General features: G+C 39.8%; 1 protein-coding gene across 4 annotated transcripts in view; it reads left to right on the top strand.

Annotated features, from left to right (window-relative positions):
• GRIN2A (glutamate ionotropic receptor NMDA type subunit 2A) overlaps positions 1–24,475 on the top strand; it is a 428,905-nt gene that overhangs the window by 339,972 nt on the left and 64,458 nt on the right. For all 4 annotated transcript variants that reach the window (XM_054668020.2, XM_054668019.1, XM_016928499.4 and 1 more), the window contains 5 exon segments: positions 1,446–1,614; positions 1,738–1,891; positions 8,304–8,429; positions 12,880–13,109; positions 20,092–20,252. In XM_054668020.2, the coding sequence (XP_054523995.1) occupies positions 1,446–1,614; positions 1,738–1,891; positions 8,304–8,429; positions 12,880–13,109; positions 20,092–20,252 (840 nt within the window).

Raw genomic sequence — 24,475 nt, 5'->3', positions numbered from 1 at the left:
AGCATAAGAATTTTCCTGTGATGATGTTGGATTTCCATAGACATCACTTTAGTGCTTAGGTAACACTCCAATGTGTGGATTTGCCAAAAATGGGATATTCAAACAGAGAACATATTCATGAAATGCATAACTCAAAGACAGGGTTGAGCTAATGGGATGTCCATTAATCGAGCATATTGCCCAGAAGAAAGGCTTTGATCTTATGTGAATTGTCTAAGTACTTTTTGCTATCTGTTGGATAGACCAGTGTTTCCTTTCTTTCTTTTCTTTTTTCTTTTTCTTTTTTTTTTTTTTTTGGAGACAGAGTTTCACTCTTGTCACCCAGGCTTGAGTACAATGGCATGATATTGGCTCACTGCAGCCCCCGCCTCCTGGGTTCAAGTGATTCTTATGCCTCAGCCTCCTGAGTATCTGGAACTACAGGTGCCTGCCACCATGCCTGGCTAATTTTTGTATTTTTAGTAGAGACAGGGTTTCGCCATGCTGGCCAAGCTGGTCTTGAACTCCTGACCTCAGGTGTTCACCCGCCACAGCCTCCGAAAGTGCTGGGATTATAGGTGTGAGCCACCATACCCGGCCTCCTTTCTTTTTAAAGGTATTTTTCTGGTTTGCCTGGGTGTCCTTTGAATATGTCTTGTTCAGGTGAATACAGCAAGGTGGCTGGTACAAAACAGTAAGTGTAGCCTTGGTAGAGTATACAATAGCCTTTAAGATAGTTTAAATTTTAATGGGGCTTTTACCTGATCAAGGACCTTGCTTTTAGAAGTGTCTCCTTTTATACTACATGTCACATAGGTAGGTAGGGAAGATGTTATTAATGAGCCCTCATGTAACATTTGGCTCTATCAAGAGAAGTTCAGTGCACAAAATCAGGCATGGAATAGAACCCAGGTCTCCTGATTCTTGGCTGAGGTGTTGTCTGGGTACCTTCACTTCTCCCCTTTCGTTTCAAGCCTCTGTAATTATAGAATGAAGCAAAACCCTGCTTTCTCTGAGAATTTCACATCCTCCTCTCTTCCATTCTCTAGTAAGTTTTTATGACTCAGTTTAGATCTGATGACTAAACTCTAGTCTAAAGTTGTGTATGTTATAAACTCTTAAAAATTTAAGAGTTGGTAATTTTTACCTGTTTAATGGGTGTACAAATATCAACTAATTCAGAAAATGTCATGGAGATTAATTCAACAATTAGTATGAAGCCTTTAGGATAGTGCCTAGCAAATAGTAATTACTCAATAAGTGTTAGTTCTTGTCATGATAACTGCTATAATTAAGGACACTTTCTGCTTTTGCTGTCATATACTCACGGTGTGTCCTTGGGAAAGCCACTTCCCCTTTTTAAACTTCAGTTTACTCATCTGAAAAATAGGAGAAGAGTACAGCTAATGATTGTGAACAAACCTTCCAGTGCTAACATTCTGTGGTCTTGGGGTTTTTCTTTACAGCAATTCAACCAATGAGGGGATGAATGTGAAGAAATGCTGCAAGGGGTTCTGCATTGATATTCTGAAGAAGCTTTCCAGAACTGTGAAGTTTACTTACGACCTCTATCTGGTGACCAATGGGAAGCATGGCAAGAAAGTTAACAATGTGTGGAATGGAATGATCGGTGAAGTAAGTTATCTTTTCATCCCCTAGGCTCTTACTCAGACAAAGGGCCTGCAGTCCTCAGGAATGTTAGCAGGAAAAGTAAAGTACTGTTGTTCTCTCTTTTTTTTTTTTTTGCCTTGCATCCAGGTGGTCTATCAACGGGCAGTCATGGCAGTTGGCTCACTCACCATCAATGAGGAACGTTCTGAAGTGGTGGACTTCTCTGTGCCCTTTGTGGAAACGGGAATCAGTGTCATGGTTTCAAGAAGTAATGGCACCGTCTCACCTTCTGCTTTTCTAGGTGTGTGAATTTCATAGTGACTATTGCTTTCCTATAAGGAATTGTAGGAAATCTTGTTTGCTCAGAGGATGGGACCAGAAAGGAACTTGTTTAGCTCTGTTTGGCCATGGCAGCATATTTCAGAGGATGCTGCATTTGAATTATCCTATGAGAGGGTTAGGCTTTGTGTCCCCAGCCAAATTTCATCTTGAATTGTAATCCTCAGCTGTTGAGGGAGAGACCTGATGGGAGGTGATGGGATCATGGGGATGGTTTCTCCCCTTCTGTTCTTGTGATAATGAGTGAGTTCTCATGAGATCTGATGGTTTAATAAGGGGCTCTCATTATATTATTATTATTATAAGGGGTTTAATAAGGGGCTCTTCCCCCTTCACTTCACTTCTCTCACATGCCGCCATGTAAGATGTGTCTGCTTCCTCTTCTGCCATGATTGTAAGTTTCCTGGGGACTCCCCAGCCATGTGGAACTGTGAGTCAATTAAATTTCTTTCCTTTATAAATTTACCCAATCTCAGACAGTTTATTTTTTTGAGATGGAGTCTAGCTCTGCTGCCCAGGCTTGAGTGCAGTGTTATGATCTTGGCTTACTGCAGCCTCTGCCTCCTGGGTTCAAGCAATTCTCCCACCTCAGCCTCCCCAGTAGCTGGGATTATAGGTGCCCACCACCATGCCTGGCTAATTTTTGTGTAGAGATGGGGTTTCGCCATGTTGGCCAGACTGATATCAAACTCCTGACCTCAAGTGATCCTTGGGCAGTTCTTTATAGCAGCGTGAGAGTAGACTAATACATCCTAATTCACTCCCCTCCATCCCCAGTTCACATCTTTCATTTGTCTTAAACTTGGAAAAAGCTGCTGAAAAAAATATGATCACATATTCAGATACTGGTCTTGACTCTGTAGAATGTAAATTAATAGATATATTGCTTAGAATATTGAAAACATTTAAAAATAAAGCTGTCCACAGTTAATTTAAACCAGCTCATAAACCTTTATTCAGCATCTACATATCCATCCTCCATCCCACAAAGAACAGCAGTCATTTATTTGCTAGATGTAAGAGTGAAAATAATGATGACTGCACGATGATTTATGCCAGTATTCTGCTAATAGGAATAGTCTGAAAAGTATATGCTGATTTAAAATTAATTGAATCATATTTTAAATGTGACTACCCACTAAGCCAAATAGTTTGTAAAGAAGGAAATTCTTGTGATTTTTTTTAACCATTTCGTAAATTTATGTTTTTACATAAAAGGAGTTTTTTTTTTTAAATCAAGGAAGAGCTATGTTTTCTATCATCTGCTTTTCTCTAGCACTTGGACTGTATTGGGTAGCCTGGCTAGAGTTGAAATTTCATGGAACATAGTAAAGCATTATTTTTGTCTTTAAAGGAAAGTGTTGTATTAACTGTTTGGTTATCATAAATGAGTTTTGACTGTAACTATCTTGTTGAATATCATGAAATTCAGATCACTAATTCCCCCTTGGCACTCCCATATAAGTGGGTTTGTCCCAAATTAGGGAAGGTTAAGACAAACATGAATCTCTGGAGGAAAACTGAGAGGGGAAAAATATATATAATTTTTTAAAAATTTCAATAGCTCAGGGGTACAAGTGATTTTTGGTTATATGGACGAATTATATAGTGGTGAAGTCTGGGCCTTTAGTGTACCTGTCACCTAAATAGTGTACATTGTAGGTAATTTTCCATCACTCATCTCCCTCCCATCCTCTCCCTTTCTGAGTCTCCAGTGTCCATTATACCACTTGTGTGCTTTTTCATACCCATAGGTTAGCTTTCATTTAGAAGTGAGAATATGGAGTATTAGATTTTCCATTCCTGAAAAACCCATCCCCCAGTTCACATCTTTCATTGATCTCAAACTTAGAAAAAGCTGCTAAAAAAATAAGATCACATATTCAGATACTGGTCTTGACACTGTGGAATGTAAATTAATAGCTATATTGCTTAGAGTCTTGAAAACATTTTAAAAATAAACCTGTCAGTCCACAGTTAATTTAAATCAGCCCATAAACCTTTATTCAGCATCTACATACCCATCCTCCATCTCACAAAGAACAACAGTCATTTATTTGCTAGATGACTATCATATATTTAGGATGATGGCCTCCAGTTTCATCCAAGTTGCTGCAAAAGACATTGCATCATTCTTTTTTATGGCTGAGTAGTATTCCACAATGTATATATACCACATTTTCTTTATGCAATCATCAGTTGATGGGCACATAGGTTGATTCCATATCTTTGCAATTGTGAGTTGTGCTCTGATAAACATATGTGTGCAAGTGTCTTTTTGATATAATAACTTCTTTTCCTTTGGGTAGATACCCAGTAGTGAAATTGCTGGATCAAATGGTAGATCTACTTTTAGTTGTTTGAGAAATCTCCCCCCTGGGAAAACAGTTATATTAAAGTCAACTAACTTTCTTATATTTTTCCAGAGACAAAAATAACTTTATCTCTTAAAGCAAATTGTAAACTGAAACCAATTTGTGGACACCAACTCCAAGCCCATTGTCTTATTCTTCCACTGTCTTCATTTATATGTAATGTTGGCATCCAGTGAAACTTTCGTGTTTCATTCTCTTCAGTGAAATATTGACTAACAGGATTTTGGACACTGCCTTACATTCAGAGCGCTATGGATTTACTGTTTTCATTTTTGATAATCCATTTAAGCTGTTAAAATGCTTGCCACTCTCTGGATTTGATTTTGCACTCGTTGCTTCAATTTTTGTAACCTTTGTTGGAGTAATGTGGACCCTGACAAATACACACCTCATTATGTTCCTTTTGTCCCTCCGTCTGACATGGATTCAGATACTCGTATTTTAATAAGAGAGCCTCACTATGCCAGGAACAATGCAACCAGCTGATATTGACAACACATGCAGAATCTTAATAATTCTTAAGTGGACATTCACTCTTTAGTCACTCCTAGTCATGTTTCCCCTCATTCCCTTTCAGACTCTTTGGCAGGAATCCTTTGTCCTGGAGGTTAAGAAAGGGTTAGAGGAAGTGAGTTCATGGATCAAAATGGAAAGAAATTGTTTCTTTTCACACAAAAAAGTCTTATATCTCTTTAGTGAGCTAGAGAGGACTCTTTTTCCAATTCAATCAGAGAGAAAAAATTATCAATTGGCTTGTCTCATGAAAATGGGTCGTGAATATTGAATCTGGCCTCAACCCAGTTTCTCTAGATTTTTATCTTACTTGCATTTGTAAAACATTTCCATAAAAATGTCAAGTATTTTGCTAAATTTAGCAAAACCTCTCTTTCCCCACACTTTTCCTGCTGCATTTTTAAAAGTAATATAAATTGTAACCAGAGGAAACTATTTTCAAAGCTGTTTTTACCTAGTAGGCTTAATATTTTTCCTAGTCACTAAATTACATCCCTGTTTGATTGACTGTGCACCCCCTTATTTACGGTCATTATCTACAGATTTTGAAAGTCATAATGAACCAGCTAAGCTACATTTTTCCATTCACTGGCTTAGTCATCTGGAAGAGCCAAAACATTCAAAATCTGATTGTATTGCTGTTCATTATTTCCTATTTTCTCTCCTCCACAAACTCCATTAACTCACATCAGAAGCACTTGCAGGTAATGCCTCTAAGCTTTTGTGTAAAAATGTAACCAGTGGCTCTTCAAGGACAGAGATGGCATCTCCTGTAATATTTCTATCTAGTTAATTCTGAAGAGTTTCCAAACAAGTTGGATTCTTTGATCCAAAGAAATGCTGACCTGGTATCTCCTCGATTGCAGTTCCTTCATGGACAAATGTTGAATCTGTTTTAAGCCATTAGAAGATGTAATAGAGAGTTATCTAAACTATTTCTGGGTCACTCCTTAGACACTGTAGATGTTGCTTTAACGATGTTTCTTTGTTCTGGAGCGTGTGTGTGCATTCACGTGTGTGGTATCTTAGAATAGCAACCCTTCAGGGCACTGATAGGTACTTAATTTACTAAAACAAGACTACTGCAGCAGAGTCCTTTGATCCGTGCTGTGCTCACAAGTTAAGGAACAGATGTGGTCAGTTCCAAGCGGGGAGACATGTGGGAACAGTTGCTTCATCAGTTTCCACTTGATTTTCTGACTAGCGTGTTAGTGACAAGGATGCACCTACCAAAAAAAGTTCACTGCAGGTTTACAGATTCTTAGATGCACATAGGATAATTCAGTTGTGGTCCCTTCTAATGTTTAAAAATAATGTTTTCACAGCCTGCAGAGAAATAGACGTTACCAGATTAATAAATGTGCTTTTTCAAAAACCAGCACGCCCTTTTCAGAACCATGGACAGCGTATTGTTGCCCCAGTATTTCTGGCTTTAATCCTGGAATCACACAGCTATTCCACTCAATATATTGTCTGTATATTGTGTGCCTCACACACGAACACTTTCATGTATATGCTTATTTGCTCATCATAATGATCCTCCTCCAATAAGACACACTACGCAACTCGGAGAATTATTTTATCTCTATTCTTGAATATGAAGTACTTATAAATCTCCTAATCATTTATTTATCTAATTTCCTTTTTGGATACAACTCAGTATTAAATTGCTATTATTTCAGGGACATAATATTGTTTATTACTCAAGCTAAATTTAAAATAAATTTCAGTTGCAGTTTCACTGATTTCTTGGAGCGCATCTTGTGTTACTTAAGTAAGTTGTGTTACCTGTTGCTTTTTAATATATTTGCACTATCAAATGCATTAGAAAGCATTCCTCCCAGCTTTTAAATTATCCAATATAGCTAAAGTTAAGTTCAGACATATTAGTTTCTTGTTATACATTAAACTCATTAAATTGGAATTTGTGGTGACCTCTAGCTGTGTTAAGTAGTCATACTCTAACAAGAAGGTGGCCTGCTATCAACCTAGCTCTTTATTATTATAAGTGGCTTCACTAGGAAAACAATTTTAAAATAATAATATGTTTACTATTCAAGAAGTATTATTGGACTTATTTTAACCCTCAGAAAATATTTGCTTATGAGGAAAAGGGTTTTAAGTTCATTGGTGTCTATAGGCAATTTCTTCCCCATGATACATTCAGGTGGAGATGTATTCATTTTTAAAATTTATTTTCTGTTGATTTTATAGCAAATCTATACCATAAATAAAATGGCTGCAGTCAGCTAATTTTCATATCCTCAATCAAGTTGAATAGTAATCTTATTTTACATAATATTTCTTACCTTTCTAGAGTGTTACAAGGCTTAGAGCCTTATGACTTGGCCTGCCCTTCTGAGACATCCACCTACTGCCTAAGTTACATGCAAATGAGCTGATGAAAACTACTTTTAGTGGAAATAACCATCTATCCATCTACTATTTTATTGCCTCTACCCTTTAAGTGATGCTTTTTTATTGAATTATCATGTGAAGATAATATCCTCAATTGACTTTCAATTGCATTTAAGGCTGCTACCAACATCAACAAGATTAATAAAGCTGTAGGAATCTCATCTATCTGAGGCAAAAGGTGAAATGGAGAGTGTGGTAGATTATAACTTTCCAATATTTCTGTCACCCATGATTTTATAATTCTTTTCTAACAGGTTATAATTCTCCCTTTATTTTTGGAATTCCCTGCATATCGTCTTTCTAGCATGAAAAAATAAAAATAAAAACCATAACAATTTGCAGGAGCCTATGGTTTACTATTTGGGTCTAGTCTTTTTTCTTCCTAGCTTTAGCCCCCTGGATGGTTCTGTAATTACAAAGGAACCTATGGCCTGTTTATTTGCATTCTAACTTGCTCCCTCTTTCTTATCACTCTTTTTTCTTCTGATTATCCTTGACCCAATTTGTAAAATGTCCTATGCTCTTCTCTATTTTTGTTATATTATATGCAATCTTATACTTCAAATATTTTGTAGAATAAAGAATGATTTAAAATGATGAATAAAAAATGACTGGCTGGCCAGGAGCAGTGGCTCACGCCTGTAATCCCAGCACTTTGGGAGGCCGAGGTGGGCAGATCACCTGAGGTCAGGAGTTTGAGACCAGCCTGGGCAACATGGCGAAACCCCGTCTCAACTAAAAATACAAAAATTAGCCAGGCATGGTGGCACATGCCTGTAGTCCCAGCTACTCGGAAGGCTGAGGCAGGAGAATTGCTTGAACCTGGGGGGCGGAGGTTGCAGCAAGTCGAAATTGTGCCACTGCACTCCAGCCTGGGTGACACAGAGAGCGAAGCTACATCTAAAAAATAAAAATAAAAATAAAAAATGATTAGCTTCTTTTGAAGGATCAGATTCAAATTAGAGAAAATATTTTTGGCGAGCCTGCAAATGGATGTCTGGGCTTCCTGCTGGAAGTGAGGAAGAGATAACTAACCACGTTTCCATTCCTTTATCTGTTTATTTGCAGAACCATTCAGCGCCTCTGTCTGGGTGATGATGTTTGTGATGCTGCTCATTGTTTCTGCCATAGCTGTTTTTGTCTTTGAATACTTCAGCCCTGTTGGATACAACAGAAACTTAGCCAAAGGGAAAGGTAAGGATACCTTCATGAGCATGATTCAATGTTGTTGCAATTTCATTTACCTTTAATGAAAATTTCAGTTTTAGAACACATTACTCTAGACCAGGCATGGTGGCTCACGCCTGTAATCCCAGCACTTTGGGAGACCGAGGTGGGTGGATCATGAAGTCAGGAGTTCAGAACCAGCCTGACCAATATGGTGAAACCCATCTCTACTAAAAATACAAAAATTAGCTGGGCATGGTGGCACACACCTGTAATACCAGCTACTCGTGAGGCAGAGGCAGGAGAATCGCTTAAAACCAGGAGGCAGAGATTGCAGTGAGTCGAGATTGTGCCACTGCACTCCAGCCTGAGGGACAGAGCGAGACTCTATCACACACACACAAAGAATACATTATACTGCGTTGGTGTACCATTGTATGAATGGTTTTGGGTCACTGATATTGCTTGTAATACCAGAAAAGTATGGTTTATGTACTTCAACTGATGGATAAAACAAAATGAAATATTTTAATCTTGTCATAACCTGAAGTCAATAGTTGTTAGGTGAAAACCACTGATGTTCAATTTGTTGGGAAAGCAGATTTGAAGGAACTTTTCTGACAATTAATTTAAAAAATGCTTGTCAAATGCTAAAATTGTCATGGGTTTCAACTTCAGTCTATGCAAAGAAAATGACTTTATAAAATCTAGTTTAAGAACATTCCTCAAACTACTGAATCAATTTACATTAGTTTGACAATAAATATAACTATGAAGTGATATATTTCCCCATAGGGTTATATTTTCCTGTTGGTGATGCCAGGAGGAAATCAAGTGTGCTAAAATAAAATGCATTGATCTTAGTGCATTGTAGTTGATAAAGGGACAATCAGTAGATAGGAAATAAAATTGGGAGGCATTCGTTGGCTATAACTCATTAAAAGGATCCCACTCTAGCCAGGGTTTATGTCATACACGTTATGCCATTTTGAGTGGGCTTTCCTCAGTGGGCACTACCTTCTAAATGGGTGTTATCAGAAAAGTGTCAGGACCAAATCTCTTTCCCAAAAAATGACTTGATATGGTAGAGGATGGAACTTGAAGTCTCATATCCCCCAAAAAGCAGAGCACTTTAATGTGATGGATACATATTCTTTTCACTTAGATGTTTTAATATTGGAAATACTCAACAGGTCATGGGAATCTATTAGGAACCTAGTTTTATTGAAATCTTTCAACTTCTTCCTCACCATTGAAGAGTGGTGATTACCACATAAACCATCTTCAATCAACCAGATACTAAACAATGCCATAAATAATGATGTTGTGTTTAATGGGAGATTGCAAGCCTTCATTTAAAGGGTAATTTAACCACTAAGAAGATTTCCAACAGGGTGGAATCTGAGACAGTTTCTGTGAGTGACCACACTGTGATACAGTAGTTCCTTATATTTGCATAATCAGGGCTTGTGCTGTTGTGAATTTACACATTTATCTGATGAATATTTATCAAATGGGTACTATGTGCCAGGAGGCACTATACTGCTGCCAGAGATAATGTGGTAAATCAAATAGAGATTTTCTATCAGGCATTTTAGAATTTAGTTGTGAAAATAACATGTAGACACACAAACTAATAATCACAGATTATAATAAATATCAAGAAGAAGAAAAAAACATAGTGACATGATAGTGATGGGGTGCAGACACTACGTTAGATAAGATGGTCCAATGGGAAAGGACGTTCATTGAGCTAGGACCTGAAGGGTGACATACAATTTTATCTGTCAAAAACAGTTACAGTCATTTCATGTAAAAGGAACAGCAAACAGAAAGGCTGAAATAATCTTGAAATGCTCAAGAAACAGAAAAAGGCTGAGGGGGTGCAGTGGCTCATACTTGTGATCTCAAGGCTTTTTGAGGCCAAGGCAGGAGAATTGCCTGAGGTCAGGAGTTTGAGACCAGCCTGGGTAACATAGCAAGACCTCATCTCTACAATAAATAAATAAATAAATAAATAAATAAATAAATAAATAAAATAAGCCAGGCGTGATGATGCGTGCCTGTATTCCCGGCTACTCAGAAGGCTGAGGTAGGAGAATTACTTGAGCCCAGGAGGTTTAGGTTGCAGTGAGCTATGATCACACCACTGCACTGCCTAGTCAGCAGAGCAAGACCCTGTCTCTATTAAAAAATAAAATAAAAAGACGTGAGTGAATGAGGTAGACAATAGTATAAGATGAAATCAGAGAGATAGGCAATTGACCATGGGAAGCATGTCAGACTTTCTTCAAAATACAATGGAGGGAGGCCAGGCACGGTGGCTCATGCCTGTAATCCCAGCACTTTGGGAGGCTGAGGTGGGCAGATCACTTGAGGTCAGGAGTTTGAGACCAGCCTGGCCAATATGGCAAAACCGCATCCCTACTAAAAATACAAAAATTAGCTGGGCGTGGTGGTATGCTCCTGTAGTCCCAGCAGCTCGGGAGGCTGACACAGGAGAATCCCTTGAACCCAGGAAGTGGAGGCTGCAGTGAGCCGAGATTGTGCCACCGCACTGCAGCCTGAGTGACAGAGCAAGACTCCATCTCAAAAAAAAAAAAAAAAAAAAAAAAGAAAGAAAAGAAAAAAAACAATGGCAGGGAGAGAGGTGACATACATGTACAGAGCAAAAAGGTCACTGGGGCTACTCTATCCAGATAGTGTGTGGGGACAACAGTTGGAAGCGGGGACGGGGAGGGCAGTTAAGAAGGTGTCACTTTTCCAAGAGAAAGGATTGCAATGACTTGGAACTTGTCAAGAACAACGAAAATACAGATAATCAGGCAAATCTGAGTTACATTTTGGAAGGTAAAAACCACCCACAGCCCATCCTTGCAATACGTTCTCCTTTGACTGAAGCATGTTGGAAAGACTATTGTAAAGGATGGCATCAGTTGTGCAAACTCCTCAGCCCTTCCATTCTCTCCAGGCTCTCTGTTTCCAGCTCATCTGCTGTGGCAACTCTTGGGAAATGACAGCTACTTGTTTCTTTGTACAAAATGGTTTTCTGTTACATTTCGCTGCACTTTATGGGAAAAGTTATATGGCCCAGTCATAGTATTCATGAATCAGGAATTCCTAGAAGTCTTGGACCGATCCTTCTGAACTGCCTACATCTGATTCCTAAATAGCTGTCATTTCTGATCAATGTGCATCCCTAAAAAAACTAAATAGTTCATAAAGTTGACTGGATTAACTCTAAGTTTTCCCCAAGAATTTCCTGCCTCTTGAGAATAAGCCCAGAAGATCACAAAACTAGCCAAATAGAAACAGGAGAGATTGAGAATAAGAGAATTAACTGCTTTCTCTTTAATGGGTTTTGTCATGGATATTATAAGTACAGCTGTAGCCTGGGTTTGGCCTCCATTGTGCAGAGAGCTTGCTTTTCCTAGGCTTCCTGCCCAGCACTTCATAACTTCCATTAATGTGAATTTGCTTCTGCCACTTTATTTATTGCCCACTCTGCTTATATTGGCAGGTGACATCTGAGTAGATCATTTTTTCATATCTTCATTTACTTAAATGACATAAAAATTAACCTCCTGTTAAAGGGAAACCTTCCCTATGAAATTAGGGCATCAGTTGATTTTTTTTTTTTTTTTTTGCCCATGCAGAACAAAGACTTGAAAACCCTAATATGTGTGTTTTACAGCCTGCATATGCCCCATCGCCATAAATTTTGGCATATCATTCTGTCTCTTTAGTTAAGTCTGTTGCAAGGAACATTTAAGAATCTTAAAAGGGCTGCATAGCTATTGCGAGGATATACTGGAAAAAGTGCTGTGATATGACATCAGTGTTCATTTTCCATGACCCTGCAATGAAATGTCTTCCATCTGTGAAGTGTTGGAAGAATTAAGATCTATTGTTCCATTCCTTAATGTCTCCATTTGGAGAGGGTTTTAGTTTGGTTTAATTCTTATGTTGTACACACTTTACATCTGAGTTTGAACAGGAGGAATTGCTAGGGACAATCGGATTAGAATAGCAAACATCAGTCCCGCTGAATTGCATGGTTCTTATACGATAGCACATCCGATGAATTTGGAAGCAGTCCCCATGCACACATTTTTGTCAGGCTCTCTTTATGTTTATTAAGAAGGTTGGTTTCCTCAAATGGGTATCAAATCCAAATTTAAAACAGGTCATAACACTACTTCTTATTCAAACCCCCATTTTGCATAACCATTTTCGTTTCCTTTCTTTTTTTAAAGAAATGTGGCAAAAATCCAGTTAGATAGAAATGTGAGAAGAATGCTAATTTTTAAAGAAAAAAATAAGTTATTGTGGTTCTAGGGCAATCACAGGACACAACTATGATATAATTCCATCTTCTGGCAACCTTCAGTGCTGCTGGTGGCTGCTGCATGGTTGTCATACACAAATAGGCATTTTTTTCAGAAAATGCTGAGAATGTCCTTTTCATCTTCTGCAGCACCCCATGGGCCTTCTTTTACAATTGGAAAAGCTATATGGCTTCTTTGGGGCCTGGTGTTCAATAACTCCGTGCCTGTCCAGAATCCTAAAGGGACCACCAGCAAGATCATGGTATCTGTATGGGCCTTCTTCGCTGTCATATTCCTGGCTAGCTACACAGCCAATCTGGCTGCCTTCATGATCCAAGAGGAATTTGTGGACCAAGTGACTGGCCTCAGTGACAAAAAGGTAAGGTCACCTTGCTTTCATCTCCATCTGAGGGTTGGTCTTAACTGCTCTCCTTTCAGGAGGAAGAGATTCAGGTGCGTCTCATTGAGATCCATCAACTCTAATGCACAAAAGCCAGAAGGTTTTTTCTCTTTAACTCAAATTGTCCTCTTTCTCAAAGTTTTTGAAACAGAACATTAAGCTTAGCTCTCCTAGACCTAAAAGATTCCAGATCTAATTTGGAAGCGTGGCTTCCCCGAGTGGTCGTGTTTCCTATTTATATGATCTTTCTGATGGTGCTTGTGAATGACCTATGACTCAAGTGCTTAGGTTGAAATTCATCCTTTCGAATGTGTGATGTTAAGGAAGGCCCATTTTCCTGGATGAGAAGAAATTGGGGTGAAGGAGCACTGTAGGCTGTGACCTCATCTATGACCTGAAAAAAAGTCATCTTTAAGCCCTACCCAGAGACAAAATTATCTGACAGCTCCTCTTTTCCATACAGCCAAATCAGTCTCAGCATCAGCGCTTCTGACTCACCTGAAATGTCTTCAAGGCACACAAAAGGAGCAGAGAGTTTTTTTTCTTTCTTTCTTTCTGTCTTTTTTTTAAATTTCCCACTGGTTCTTTCTACTCAGATATATCACTAATCTTCCCTTATAGGGCTGTACTTCCCACATCAGTAAGACAGGAGTAAAAACACCTGCTCTCTCATTCTCCAGTGAAATGAAATATAACAAGGGTTGCAGGGTTTGAGTAGCTATTCAGAAACACACATTGAGGAAGAAAAGAGGTAAACTGGGTGCATCCTCCTATTGAGACTTTAGTTCAGGAAACATCCTGACTCGCTAAGCTCAGCAAGTGTTGAGATTGCAGCACCACAAAGATTTTCTGTTCCGTGTGTGGGGATAATTTGTCTCTCGTTATAAAACCTCGCTAACATATCTTTTTGACATAAGTCTACATATATCCTTTTGCCATTCATCAACAAACTGCTGAATAGAAAATCAATCCATGGAAAGCTTTTACAGCTTATCCATGATACACACTGTGGTTGAAAGAATCTTGTCAAGAGAGCTGGTGAGGGGTTGGGGTTAAAGATGGAGTCATTTCCACAAAGGCATGAGAGTGCCTCACCTCTCTCTGATGGCTTCCGATTGAGGCTTGAGTAAGGGTCACTTTACTTACCATGGCACACAAAGCCCTGTGTTATCTCACCTGCTCCCACATTTCCTTCCTCTTGCTCCATCCCTGTCACTAAGTTTATTTCAGCTCAGTGTCCTTGTGCCTCTTATGCCCTCTGCTTAGAATGTTCTTCCCCAATCTTCTCATGGTTGGCTCCTCCTGGAATTTCTGGCCTTAGGGAAGACATTACCTCCTCAGGGAAGTCTTTCCTGGCTACTGTAATAAACTTGGCAGAATGAGCTCAGGCTCCCAAGAAACTTAAATTCTAGTAGGAAAAAAATAAACAATACACAAGTAAACATCAAGGAAGAAACAAATTTGGAAATTTGGGGCAGGAGTAAGTATTATAAAGAAGATAAAGCTGATGAGACTAAAATTGTCTGGGGGAAGAGAACCTCAGGGATGTAGTTTTGATAGAGTTATTTTGCACTTTGGAGGTGCTCAGGACACTCTTGCTGGGTGAATGAATACTTGCATGGTATACTGGACACTGTGCATACCCCACCTGGATCTCCTGGGATCCCTTTTGCAGCGCTGTGTGCCCAGCCACACCTTTCTGTGCTTTGCTGACAAAGCCTCACTTCAGGGATCCTCAGCAGATTTTTGCCTTTGGGCACTGGAATGGTAAATGCCTGGCAATTTAAGTTCCCTCAATCTTTGTGGTCACCTGTAACCAAAGACTAATCTATGTGAGAATACAAAGGCTAAGCTGCTCCCTTGCTTCGAAGCAGGAAAAACTTTAAGGTACGAATCACTCTCTGGAGCTCCCTGCAGGACGGGACTGAGATGGAGACTTGGCCTTAAATCAGACCCTTGATTTCTCCCCCTTCTCCAGTCTTTCCTAACTTTATCCTGCTCCCCTGCTGACTTCTCCTGGAACCCTTCACTAGTAAATCATGCTCACCCCCAAATCCTTCACTTGGGGTCAGCTACTGTAAGATCCCCGCCTAAAGCGGGTGGTATCTCAGAGGCAGCAGATAACACACTGTGTTTAGAGTCAGAAAAGTTGTGTTTCCTCTCTGCCACTCGCCAGCCGTATAATGTTTTTAAAGCCATGTCACCTCACGGTGCCTGCTTTGTCTGCTCTGTAAATTTGGGAGTCAAATTGCAGTAAGGATGAAAGAAAGCCACATATGTAAATGTATCTTGTAGCATATGAATCCCTCTGCAGACATGAAGCGCTATTATGCAACTCTGTCGCATTATGGGATCAAAAGTGCAATTCCTAGAAGTGATTGGAGGTATGGTGGAAGCAGCAGGAAGCAATGTCCTGGAAGAGAGGATTTTTCAAGAAAGTGGTTGGCAGCATATTTTGCTTTTTGTTGCTATGTTCAAAGGCAAGGGCAGGGGGAAATCCTTACTACATAGTTTTGGGTCTAAATAACATGACCACTTGTGGGAAAACTAATTAAAACCACTAATAATTTGACTGACCTTCACTGACTTGGAAACACCCAGTAACAGATACCATATCCTCAAGAGACACAGCTCAGTCTCCATGCTGAAAACATTAGAGGCAAGCTGATAGCTCTTTTAATTAAATGTTTGATACAATGAGATAAACAGCAAAATTCCTGGAGTAAATAACCTATATGCTCCCAGAAGATTAATAGAAGATACACCAAGAAAGTCTGCAAAAAAAAATCTATATTGAATCAATTTATTGTACACTGTGGTTGGTTTTGTTTTTGTTTTTTGTTTTTTTTGTTGTTGTTGTTTGTTTATCATGAATACCTGTGTAACAACTCAGGTTTACAATGCTTTTAAGCCATTAGTGCTTGCTGTGAAATAATCATATTGGAGCCCATGGTGTGCTCAGATGAGCTGGGACTTAAATTATAAATAGGTGAATTCATGGGTAAGATGCTTCCCTAGGAATTATTAAGAGAAAATTGCAATGTTGATAGGGATGCTTTCCAAAATGTTGGGAATCACTCTGACAGAGGAAATCTATCTCTGGGAGGCAGATTTATGTTGTGGGAAGAGCAATATCATGTTTGGGGTCAAATGGACCTGGGTTCAAATCCTGGCCTTGCCATATGATTGGCCTTCTGTATGTCAGTATCCCCTTAGGCTTAATTTCCTATAAAAGAGAAGACATTATCTCCTTTCTGGCAAGGTTGATAGGAGGATTAGAAATAATCCTCACACCATGCCTGGCACATGGTAGATGATCCTGTAATGTGTTATTTCCTTCTTCTACCCTCCTCCTTTCCACTCCCCCCTCTCATTCCTCCCCCTCTCCTTCTCTTTGTCTCCCTTCTCCTCCTACTCCTTCCATCATCTTCATCATCGCCTGACTCAAACCATTCTTGGCTTCTGGGGCCTGAAATGTTATTGCACTGAGTTGGTCTTTTGTGATAACCAATGGAGGGAATTGAGGCAACTGCTCTCAGTGGATGAGCCCAGGAATGTGTTCTCAAGGAGCCATGCTGTCTCTGGGCACTGTGCTGCTGCTGCTGAGTGGTCCCAGTTCAGGCAGCCAGGCCTCCTCCCAGCTGATCCTCTCTCTGCTCAAGGACACACCTGCTTGCTGCTCACATCAAGAAGCACGTGGGACTTCACCAACAGAAGACTGTACTAGAAATAGGGGCTCCAGTTGCCAGATGTCCCTTATTTACAGGCACAGAAGACAGATAGATATTTTTAATAAATGGGTAGTTTTTGGTTCACAAAAAAAGAAAAAATATCTTGGTTAATTGCTGCATTTTTCTGGAAATTTTATCTCCAAGTGTTGCATCTCTACCTCCTCCATCATCAAATGCTTGCCATGTTTTAGTCACTTGGATGACCTTCAGACATGCCTCCATATTGGATGGAAAAAAAATTAGAAAATAATCCTCTGTTCTCCAAACTGTAAGGAGACAGGCTTCATTGTTTGGCTGAAATGTCGTGGGTAACAACAGGTGATCTATCCCAAGCATTAGCGGATGCCAGGTGTTCTTTCAAACACTTTAAGATTTGTTGCAAAAGCAATCTCCAATTTACAGATAGAGAAATTCAGGCTCAGGAGCTTAACTGGTTGCTCCAAATGGCGCAGTTTCTAAGCAGCAGATGAGAACCTGAACTTGTCTCCTGTAAGTCCATAGCCAGGTGAAACCACTTAACCTACACAGCAAGGGAACCCTGCAGAGAAGCCAGGGGAGTTCCTCTGACTCCAGATATTGTGATTACATTGTTCTGTGGTCTTGCTGACAATGGAGACCTCTGTCCTACCCCTTCCTTTGCTAAAGCCCATATTGGATTCTTTCTGCTTGCACGTGGAACTCTCTGGGAGAAAGTCTTGCTAGGAATCATTCTCGCAGCAAGCAGGGAGTGTGTCCTGGATGTAGACCCTGGGACTTAATAGATGAGCCATCCTTGCCCCCTCACTGTTTTTCACGCTGTAGGTCATGACTCTTTAGTGAGCCATGAAATTAATCTAAGGATTGCAGACATTTTTTTAAAAAAATAGAACGTAATGGATAACCTCAGAGTATATCACAGATAGAAAGAATGAGTGCTGTGAAATTTCACACATGTGCATGGAGTGGTGATGGGAAACGTATTGTGAGTCATGCTTTAAAAAGTTTGACAGTCTTCAGTCTAGTGGAAAAGGTTCCTGGAGCTTGGTGTCAGGCTGAATTTTGTGTGGGTGATGGTACTATCCAGGCCAGAGAAGCGCGGAAACCATCACAGAGACTGAATATCTATCTCTGTTACTGCGCAACCCAGACACAGGGAAGAAAGTGAATTTTTAAAGACCTATGCAGCTCCTCTGCAACAGACGGGGAGTGAAGTGGAAGGCATTTAGTCAAATAGCCATCTCCGGATATCTCTGGAGATTGGGAATGGCTGCTACAAGGAGATTTATGAACAGCACTATTGCCTCTCTCCTCCTGAGCAGGCGGCTGCCATGAGGATGAGACTGGGCTTGGCCTTTTGAGCTTTTGGTGATTAGTTAAGGCACTGCTTGGTGGAGTGACTGCAAAAAGCATTTTGCTGTTCACATACACACACATGCACACGTGGATGCACATACTCCCAGGGCAAGGCACACCCTGGCAGGAGGATCTCATTTGGAAAATGGATGGCCACTTCTCCCAAATCCAGTTATGACTGCGTATTAGGCAGCAGCATGCCTAATTTAGGGAAAACGATTTTCAACTGGAAATTTTAATTAACAGTGAAATGAAGTGTGAGTCTGGAAAAAAGAATAATGTTTCTAGCTGGTCTGACTCTTGGGTAAATTTGAACACTTACCCTGGCGGTTCTTAGTTCTGTGGAAGACACACTGGTCTGGAAGTTGGAGAGACTGCTGCATTGTGGTCCTGGTTCTGACACTGATTTTCTGGGTGCTCTTCCCCTCCTGGGGTCTTTAAATCTTTATGTCTAGATGAGGAGAGAGTCACTAGCAATGGTCTCTGAGGAATGATAGAGTTAAGACCTCAGCCTGTGGTCAGACGCATCCAGGTTTGAATTCTGGGCCACTGCTTGGTAATTGCATAATCTTAAATAGATCACATAACCTCTCTGAGCCTCAGTTTTCTTATCTGCAAGAAGGAGCCTCTAAGATTAACTACCTGGCATGGGTTTGTAAGGATTAAATGACCAGACGTTTGTAAAGTTCTTGGCATAGTGCTGGACCCAACTAGGTTCCCAAAAAGTGTTAGTCATTGTTGTTATTACTTTCTAGTTCCAGAATTCAATGTTTCATAGAAAAATGAGGTTCAGGTTCCTTTTTCACTCATAATGATAATAACAGAAGGTAATCATAGCTTTATTTTTGAATGCTTTCTCTGGTCCAGGCACTATTCCAGTTACTTGACAAATGTATGTTGAGATCTTCATGGTGGCCCCCCACTCTACAGATGGAAAATAAATGGAGGCAGCATGAAGTGAATGTGTTATCTAGGCTTCCATAGCTTGTATGTGATAGAACCCGATTTTCCAACCAGCCATTTCGAGCTCCCACTTATAACCACAGCCCGGCACCATCTCTAGTGTTTAGCTGTATTTCTGGAACTCAGATCCAGTTCTATTGACTTCGACTCTCATTGAGTCACCTGAAACATCGAAGCTGTGGACAGACAGAATCATCCAATCCATCAGAGAAGACTGGTGATGCATGGACTACAGGCCTTTATGGGGGGCTTGAGTGCCGAGTGCTGGGTATCCCTGATAGCTAAAGATCAACAGGGACTCTGGCTCAACAAGTATTCATGGAGCCTGCCATGCACTGGCAATTATGCCTGGGGAATGTTAGGCACTAGATAAATAGTGCCTGCAGGAGTGAATGAATGACTGAGTGAGTGGAGAATGAATGAGTGGTAATAATATAGTCATTTTCTGGGTGAGGTGAAGGTAATTATAAATGGAGTTTAGAGAAGGGAGTGATTGGTGGACATCACAGAAAATTTCATCATAAAGTGGATAAATGGACTGGACTAAGGTAGTACCTTAAGTTCAGCTCATTCAGCATTTCTAAGTACTGACTGTGTGCCTAACACTGTGCTAGTCTCCGTAATGGCACTGAAAAGTTCAACTCAACAAATACCTACGGAGCACCCAGCCAGGCTCTGTGCTAGGATCTAAGCAATAGTACAGAAGAAAACAGATGCTGTGTCCACCCTCCTGGAGCTCACAGACTGGCTGAAGATGTGACTAAGTAGAAAGAAAGACCAAAAAGCAACATTTTATTGTCATCCTGCCCTAATGCATGCATTTACCTCCTAACACCAGACAAAATGATCACTAATTTATTATTTGTTCTCTCCTCCCCCTCCTCCCTTCTCTTTCTTTTCCTACTCTCTCTCTTCCTTTCTCGTTCTCTCTCCAGTTTCAGAGACCTCATGACTATTCCCCACCTTTTCGATTTGGGACAGTGCCCAATGGAAGCACGGAGAGAAACATTCGGAATAACTATCCCTACATGCATCAGTACATGACCAAATTTAATCAGAAAGGAGTAGAGGACGCCTTGGTCAGCCTGAAAACGGGGTAAGGATGGCAGTTTCCTTTTCACCACAGGTCTGCGAGCGATAAACCTTACAGAAATTGACTCTCGGCATGCCTCAGTTCCTATCTGCTCCCATTGTATTTCTGGAGAGTGACTGTGGTCCAGATGGGCCCCAGTTGAGGGCAGTTTTTGTTAATCTAATGAGCATCCCAGGTTTCCTTCTGAGTTGGGTGAAGAAAAAGCAAATCCAGGATGCTTTGAAATGCACAGAAACAGAGGAGTTTCTTAAACTGATAAAGAAGTTTGTCCAACTCCATAGGATATTTTAACAAATAGAAAGATCCAAGAAGGCCAAGAGTTTAAAGTAGTGAAAACAAAGATTTTTATCAGATTTTAGGTAGGAGGTTTTCTGAGTGTGGGGAGGAGTAGCTTGCTAGTAGGAGCTTTATGAAAAAACTAATTGTATAACATTGATGAAAGAGAAAGAAAAGATGGGAGAAAAGCAATGAGAACTCAAATCATTCAAGTTAGAGTTAGCATTCCTCTCTCTCTGTTGGCATTGTGGAGTGTAACACAGACTCCATAGCTGAAGCTGTAAAGAAAAGGTAGCACAGGGGTTAGGAGTTTAGGCTTTGGAGAGAGAGTTTCTCATACCTCATAGCCTCATACCTAACATGGGAATAATAATAGGACCTAAGACATAAAATTTGATGGAAAGCCTTTTGGATGGGAAATAGACAGTACCTAAATGTGAGTGTTGTTATTTATTGTAAAGGTTAGATTCTATTCCATGGACTCTTCTGAAAAGTCCATTGTTCTGTGGTCTTGCTGACAATGGAGACGTCTGTCCTACCCCTTCCTTTGCTAAAGCCCACATTGGTTTCTTTCTGCTTGCATGTGGAACTCTCTGGGAGAAAGTCTTGCTAGGAATCATTCTCGTAGGAAGCACGGAGTGTGTCCTGGATGTAGACCCAGGAATGCATGAAATCCATTTTAGAAACGATTAAATCCAATAAAAATGATTTTATTTTAAATGACAGAGTTGTTTAATGAGGGGATTTTGATTATCCAGAAAATTAGCTCATATGGGGCATTTCAGTTGTCACAGATTCCTGCATAGAAACATGACTGTAGGTGCATTCTCCTTGCGGCTTAATAAATAACCTCCTTTTCGGCTGTTCTGCAAGCCCATTGTGAAGGCCTTGCTGCTGGCTTTGTGTCTGGTAGGGGGAGACAGAGGCCCCTCTAAAGCATCAAAGCCCGGATTTCTGCATAGAAATCCCGGTAGTTTTGGCTGTGAGCATACTGTCCTTTCAGTCTGTGCCTTTGGAATGTCTTTGGTATCTCAGCAGGGGCTGGGAGAGCATTTATTCAGAAGTTAAGTCTATGATTTCTGAAAAACTCATTCCCACAGTGCTCATTCTGGTTTGGAATGATTTCTTTAAACTTTTGAAGTATAACAAAAATGCAGAAAATTCACAAATATTAAATATGCTGCTTTATGGCTTCGTACAAACTGATCATCCAGGTCATCACTCCCTGGAACCCCGCCCCGCACCCTCTTCCAGTCAATATCTTCCACCCGCCACCTGCACTTCTAAAGCCGTAGATTCTTGGTGCCTGCTGTTTTAACATAGAAATAAAGCCACACTCTTTTCTTTTTTGTCGTCTTTGGCTCAACATTGTGTTTGCAAGATTGTTGCATGTAATTTCAGTGCTTTCATTCTCATTGCTGGAATGCACCACACATGGATGTCTCTCTCCTAATCTTGATGGACATTTGGGTAATGTCCTATTTTGGGGCTATTATGAATAATGCTTCTTTTGCTAATGCATTTCTGTTGGTATACACCGAAGACTGCAACTGCTGAGCCATAGAATATTTGTGTCTTCCACTTTCACAGATACCTGAAAAGACCAATTGTTGATGACTTTACAGTTTAGCCATGGGTTTGGGATTTTTGTTTGTTTCCATTGTGGTCTTTTAATCAACATATACTGTTGTTTTGGACAGACCATGAGCACAAATGCAGATGATAATGGTTGGAGACAGTGGTTGATGCCTAGCTGGCTTTCTCTCCCTCCATTTATTAACCAGAGCACAAAATGGGTTGTTTTCTTTCTTTTTCAATCTTTTTTTTAATATAATAGCAAAAAGGAGAGAAATGGAAACCATTCGTGGCCATAAATTGTACAAATTGGTTTCTGGAAGCCATATAATAATTATAACATCCATCTTAGAAAACTTGGGCAGATGGCAGATTCATTCTATACTCAATCTCCCATGTGGGGGATGCTTTGCATTGTTACTTTAAACTCAGAAACTAGAGCTGAAGGAGTACAAGTCTTTTTTTTTTTTTTTTTTTTTTTGAGACGGAGTTTCGCTCTTGTTGCTCATGCTGGAGTGCAATGGTGCAGTCTCTCCCCGCTGCAACCTCCACCTCCCAGGTTCAAACGATTCTCAACACACTCAGCTAATTTTTGTGTTTTTGTAGAGACAGGGTTTCACCATGTTGACTACGCACATCTTGAACTTCTGAGCTCAGGTGATCCTCCTGCCTTGGCCTTCCAAAGTGCTGGGATTACAGTCATGAGCCACTGCACCCAGCCACAAGTCATTTTTTAAAAAATAATTCAATATACTCTTAGGGATGAAAGCACAGCAGTTATCATTACTGGAGATTTAATTTCATTGGAGTTAATATTTGGGGAAACCACATACATGTTTAATAGGCTCCTTGATTAATTATTTAAAATTTTTTTTTTTTTTTCAGACAGGGTCTCACTCTGTCACCCAGGTTGGAGTACAGTAGTGTAATCATAGCTTATTGCAGCCTGGACTTCCCTGGGCTCAGGTAATCATCCCATCTCAGCCTCCTGAGTAGCTGGGACTACAGGCAAGCACCACCACACCTGGCTAATGTTTGTGTTTCGTGTGGAGATGAGGTTTTGCCGTGTTACCCAGGCTGATTTCAAATTCAGAAGGCTCAAGCCATTCTCCTGCCTCAGCCTCTCAAAGTGCTGGGATTACAGGAGTGAGTCACTATGCCCAGCCTAAATTAAATTTTGAATAGATAAGATATTTATATACGTCAAAAATAAAAAAGTACATAAAAAGAAAAAAACAGTGAAAAGTTTTCCCTGCACACTATTCCTCATCTAGTACCCCTCCATGGTAACCACATTTACTCTGTGTATCCTTCCAATATGTTCTTCTGAATCTTTCTATATTAATGCATAAAAAGCCATAAAGTTATTTTTTATAGAGTCATAATCTTTCATTATGCAAATATACTATATTTTATTTGGTCAGGCCTCTATTGTTGGACATTTAGGTTGTTTCCAATCTTTTGCTATTGCAAACAAAGCTGTAGTGAATATCTTCGTATTGCGTCACATTCAGTGTAGAATAAATTTCTTGAAAGAGTGGGTCACAGTTGCAATTTTAACAGATATTGCCAAATCTCCCTCCAAAGGAAATTCATACTTACCCCATCAGTGCATGAGAGAGCTTATTTCTCCAAAGTTTTGCCAATACAATGTGTAATTAATCTTTCAAAATTTTGCTAATAGGTAAAAAGTATGCTGAGATATAAATTTGCACTTTTTTCAGTAAATTTTGGCCATATTTATATACTTAAGAGCCATCGGCAATTCCTTTTTTACTTTTATTAATATTTCTATTGGTTTGTTGGTCTTTTTCTTATTAATTTTTATATTGGACAGATGAGCCTTTTGTGATGTGATTACAAATATTTTCCCTATTTCTTTTTTAGTCTTTTGAGCTTGCTTTTTTTTTCCATGCAGATTTTATCTTTTTTGTAGTGAAATATATCAACCATTTGCTTATGGCTGTTGAATTTTGAGACGTAATTCAAAAGTCTTTCATCATTCTTTATTACAAGATAATTACCTCGCGTTTTCTTCTTTTTTGGTTGCATTTTTTAATATTTGGAATTTTTCTTGGTGGGTGGTACGAGACATGACTTCAACTCCTCAGATGATTATGAAAACCAGAATATGAGAATTACCACCACAGAGCTACACCAAGATCCGATCAACTTTGTGTTGATTGTGTCTTCTCAACATCCCACCACGAGACCGCGGTCTTTCAGGTGTCCACGTTACCACACTCACAGGCCTTTTCCTTCCTTTTCACATCTCCTGTTTCCTTTTTAAAATTTTCATTATGAAATATATTGCTGTTTAAGGAATAATAATAATACAATGAAATCTTCTTGTACCTACCACCGAGCCTTAAAAA

Source organism: Pan troglodytes, chromosome 18, assembly GCF_028858775.2.
Source record: "Pan troglodytes isolate AG18354 chromosome 18, NHGRI_mPanTro3-v2.0_pri, whole genome shotgun sequence".
Taxonomy (NCBI): domain Eukaryota; kingdom Metazoa; phylum Chordata; class Mammalia; order Primates; family Hominidae; genus Pan; species Pan troglodytes.
The sequence above is the reverse complement of the archived record's forward strand: the minus strand, read 5'-3'. Positions and strand labels throughout refer to the sequence as shown.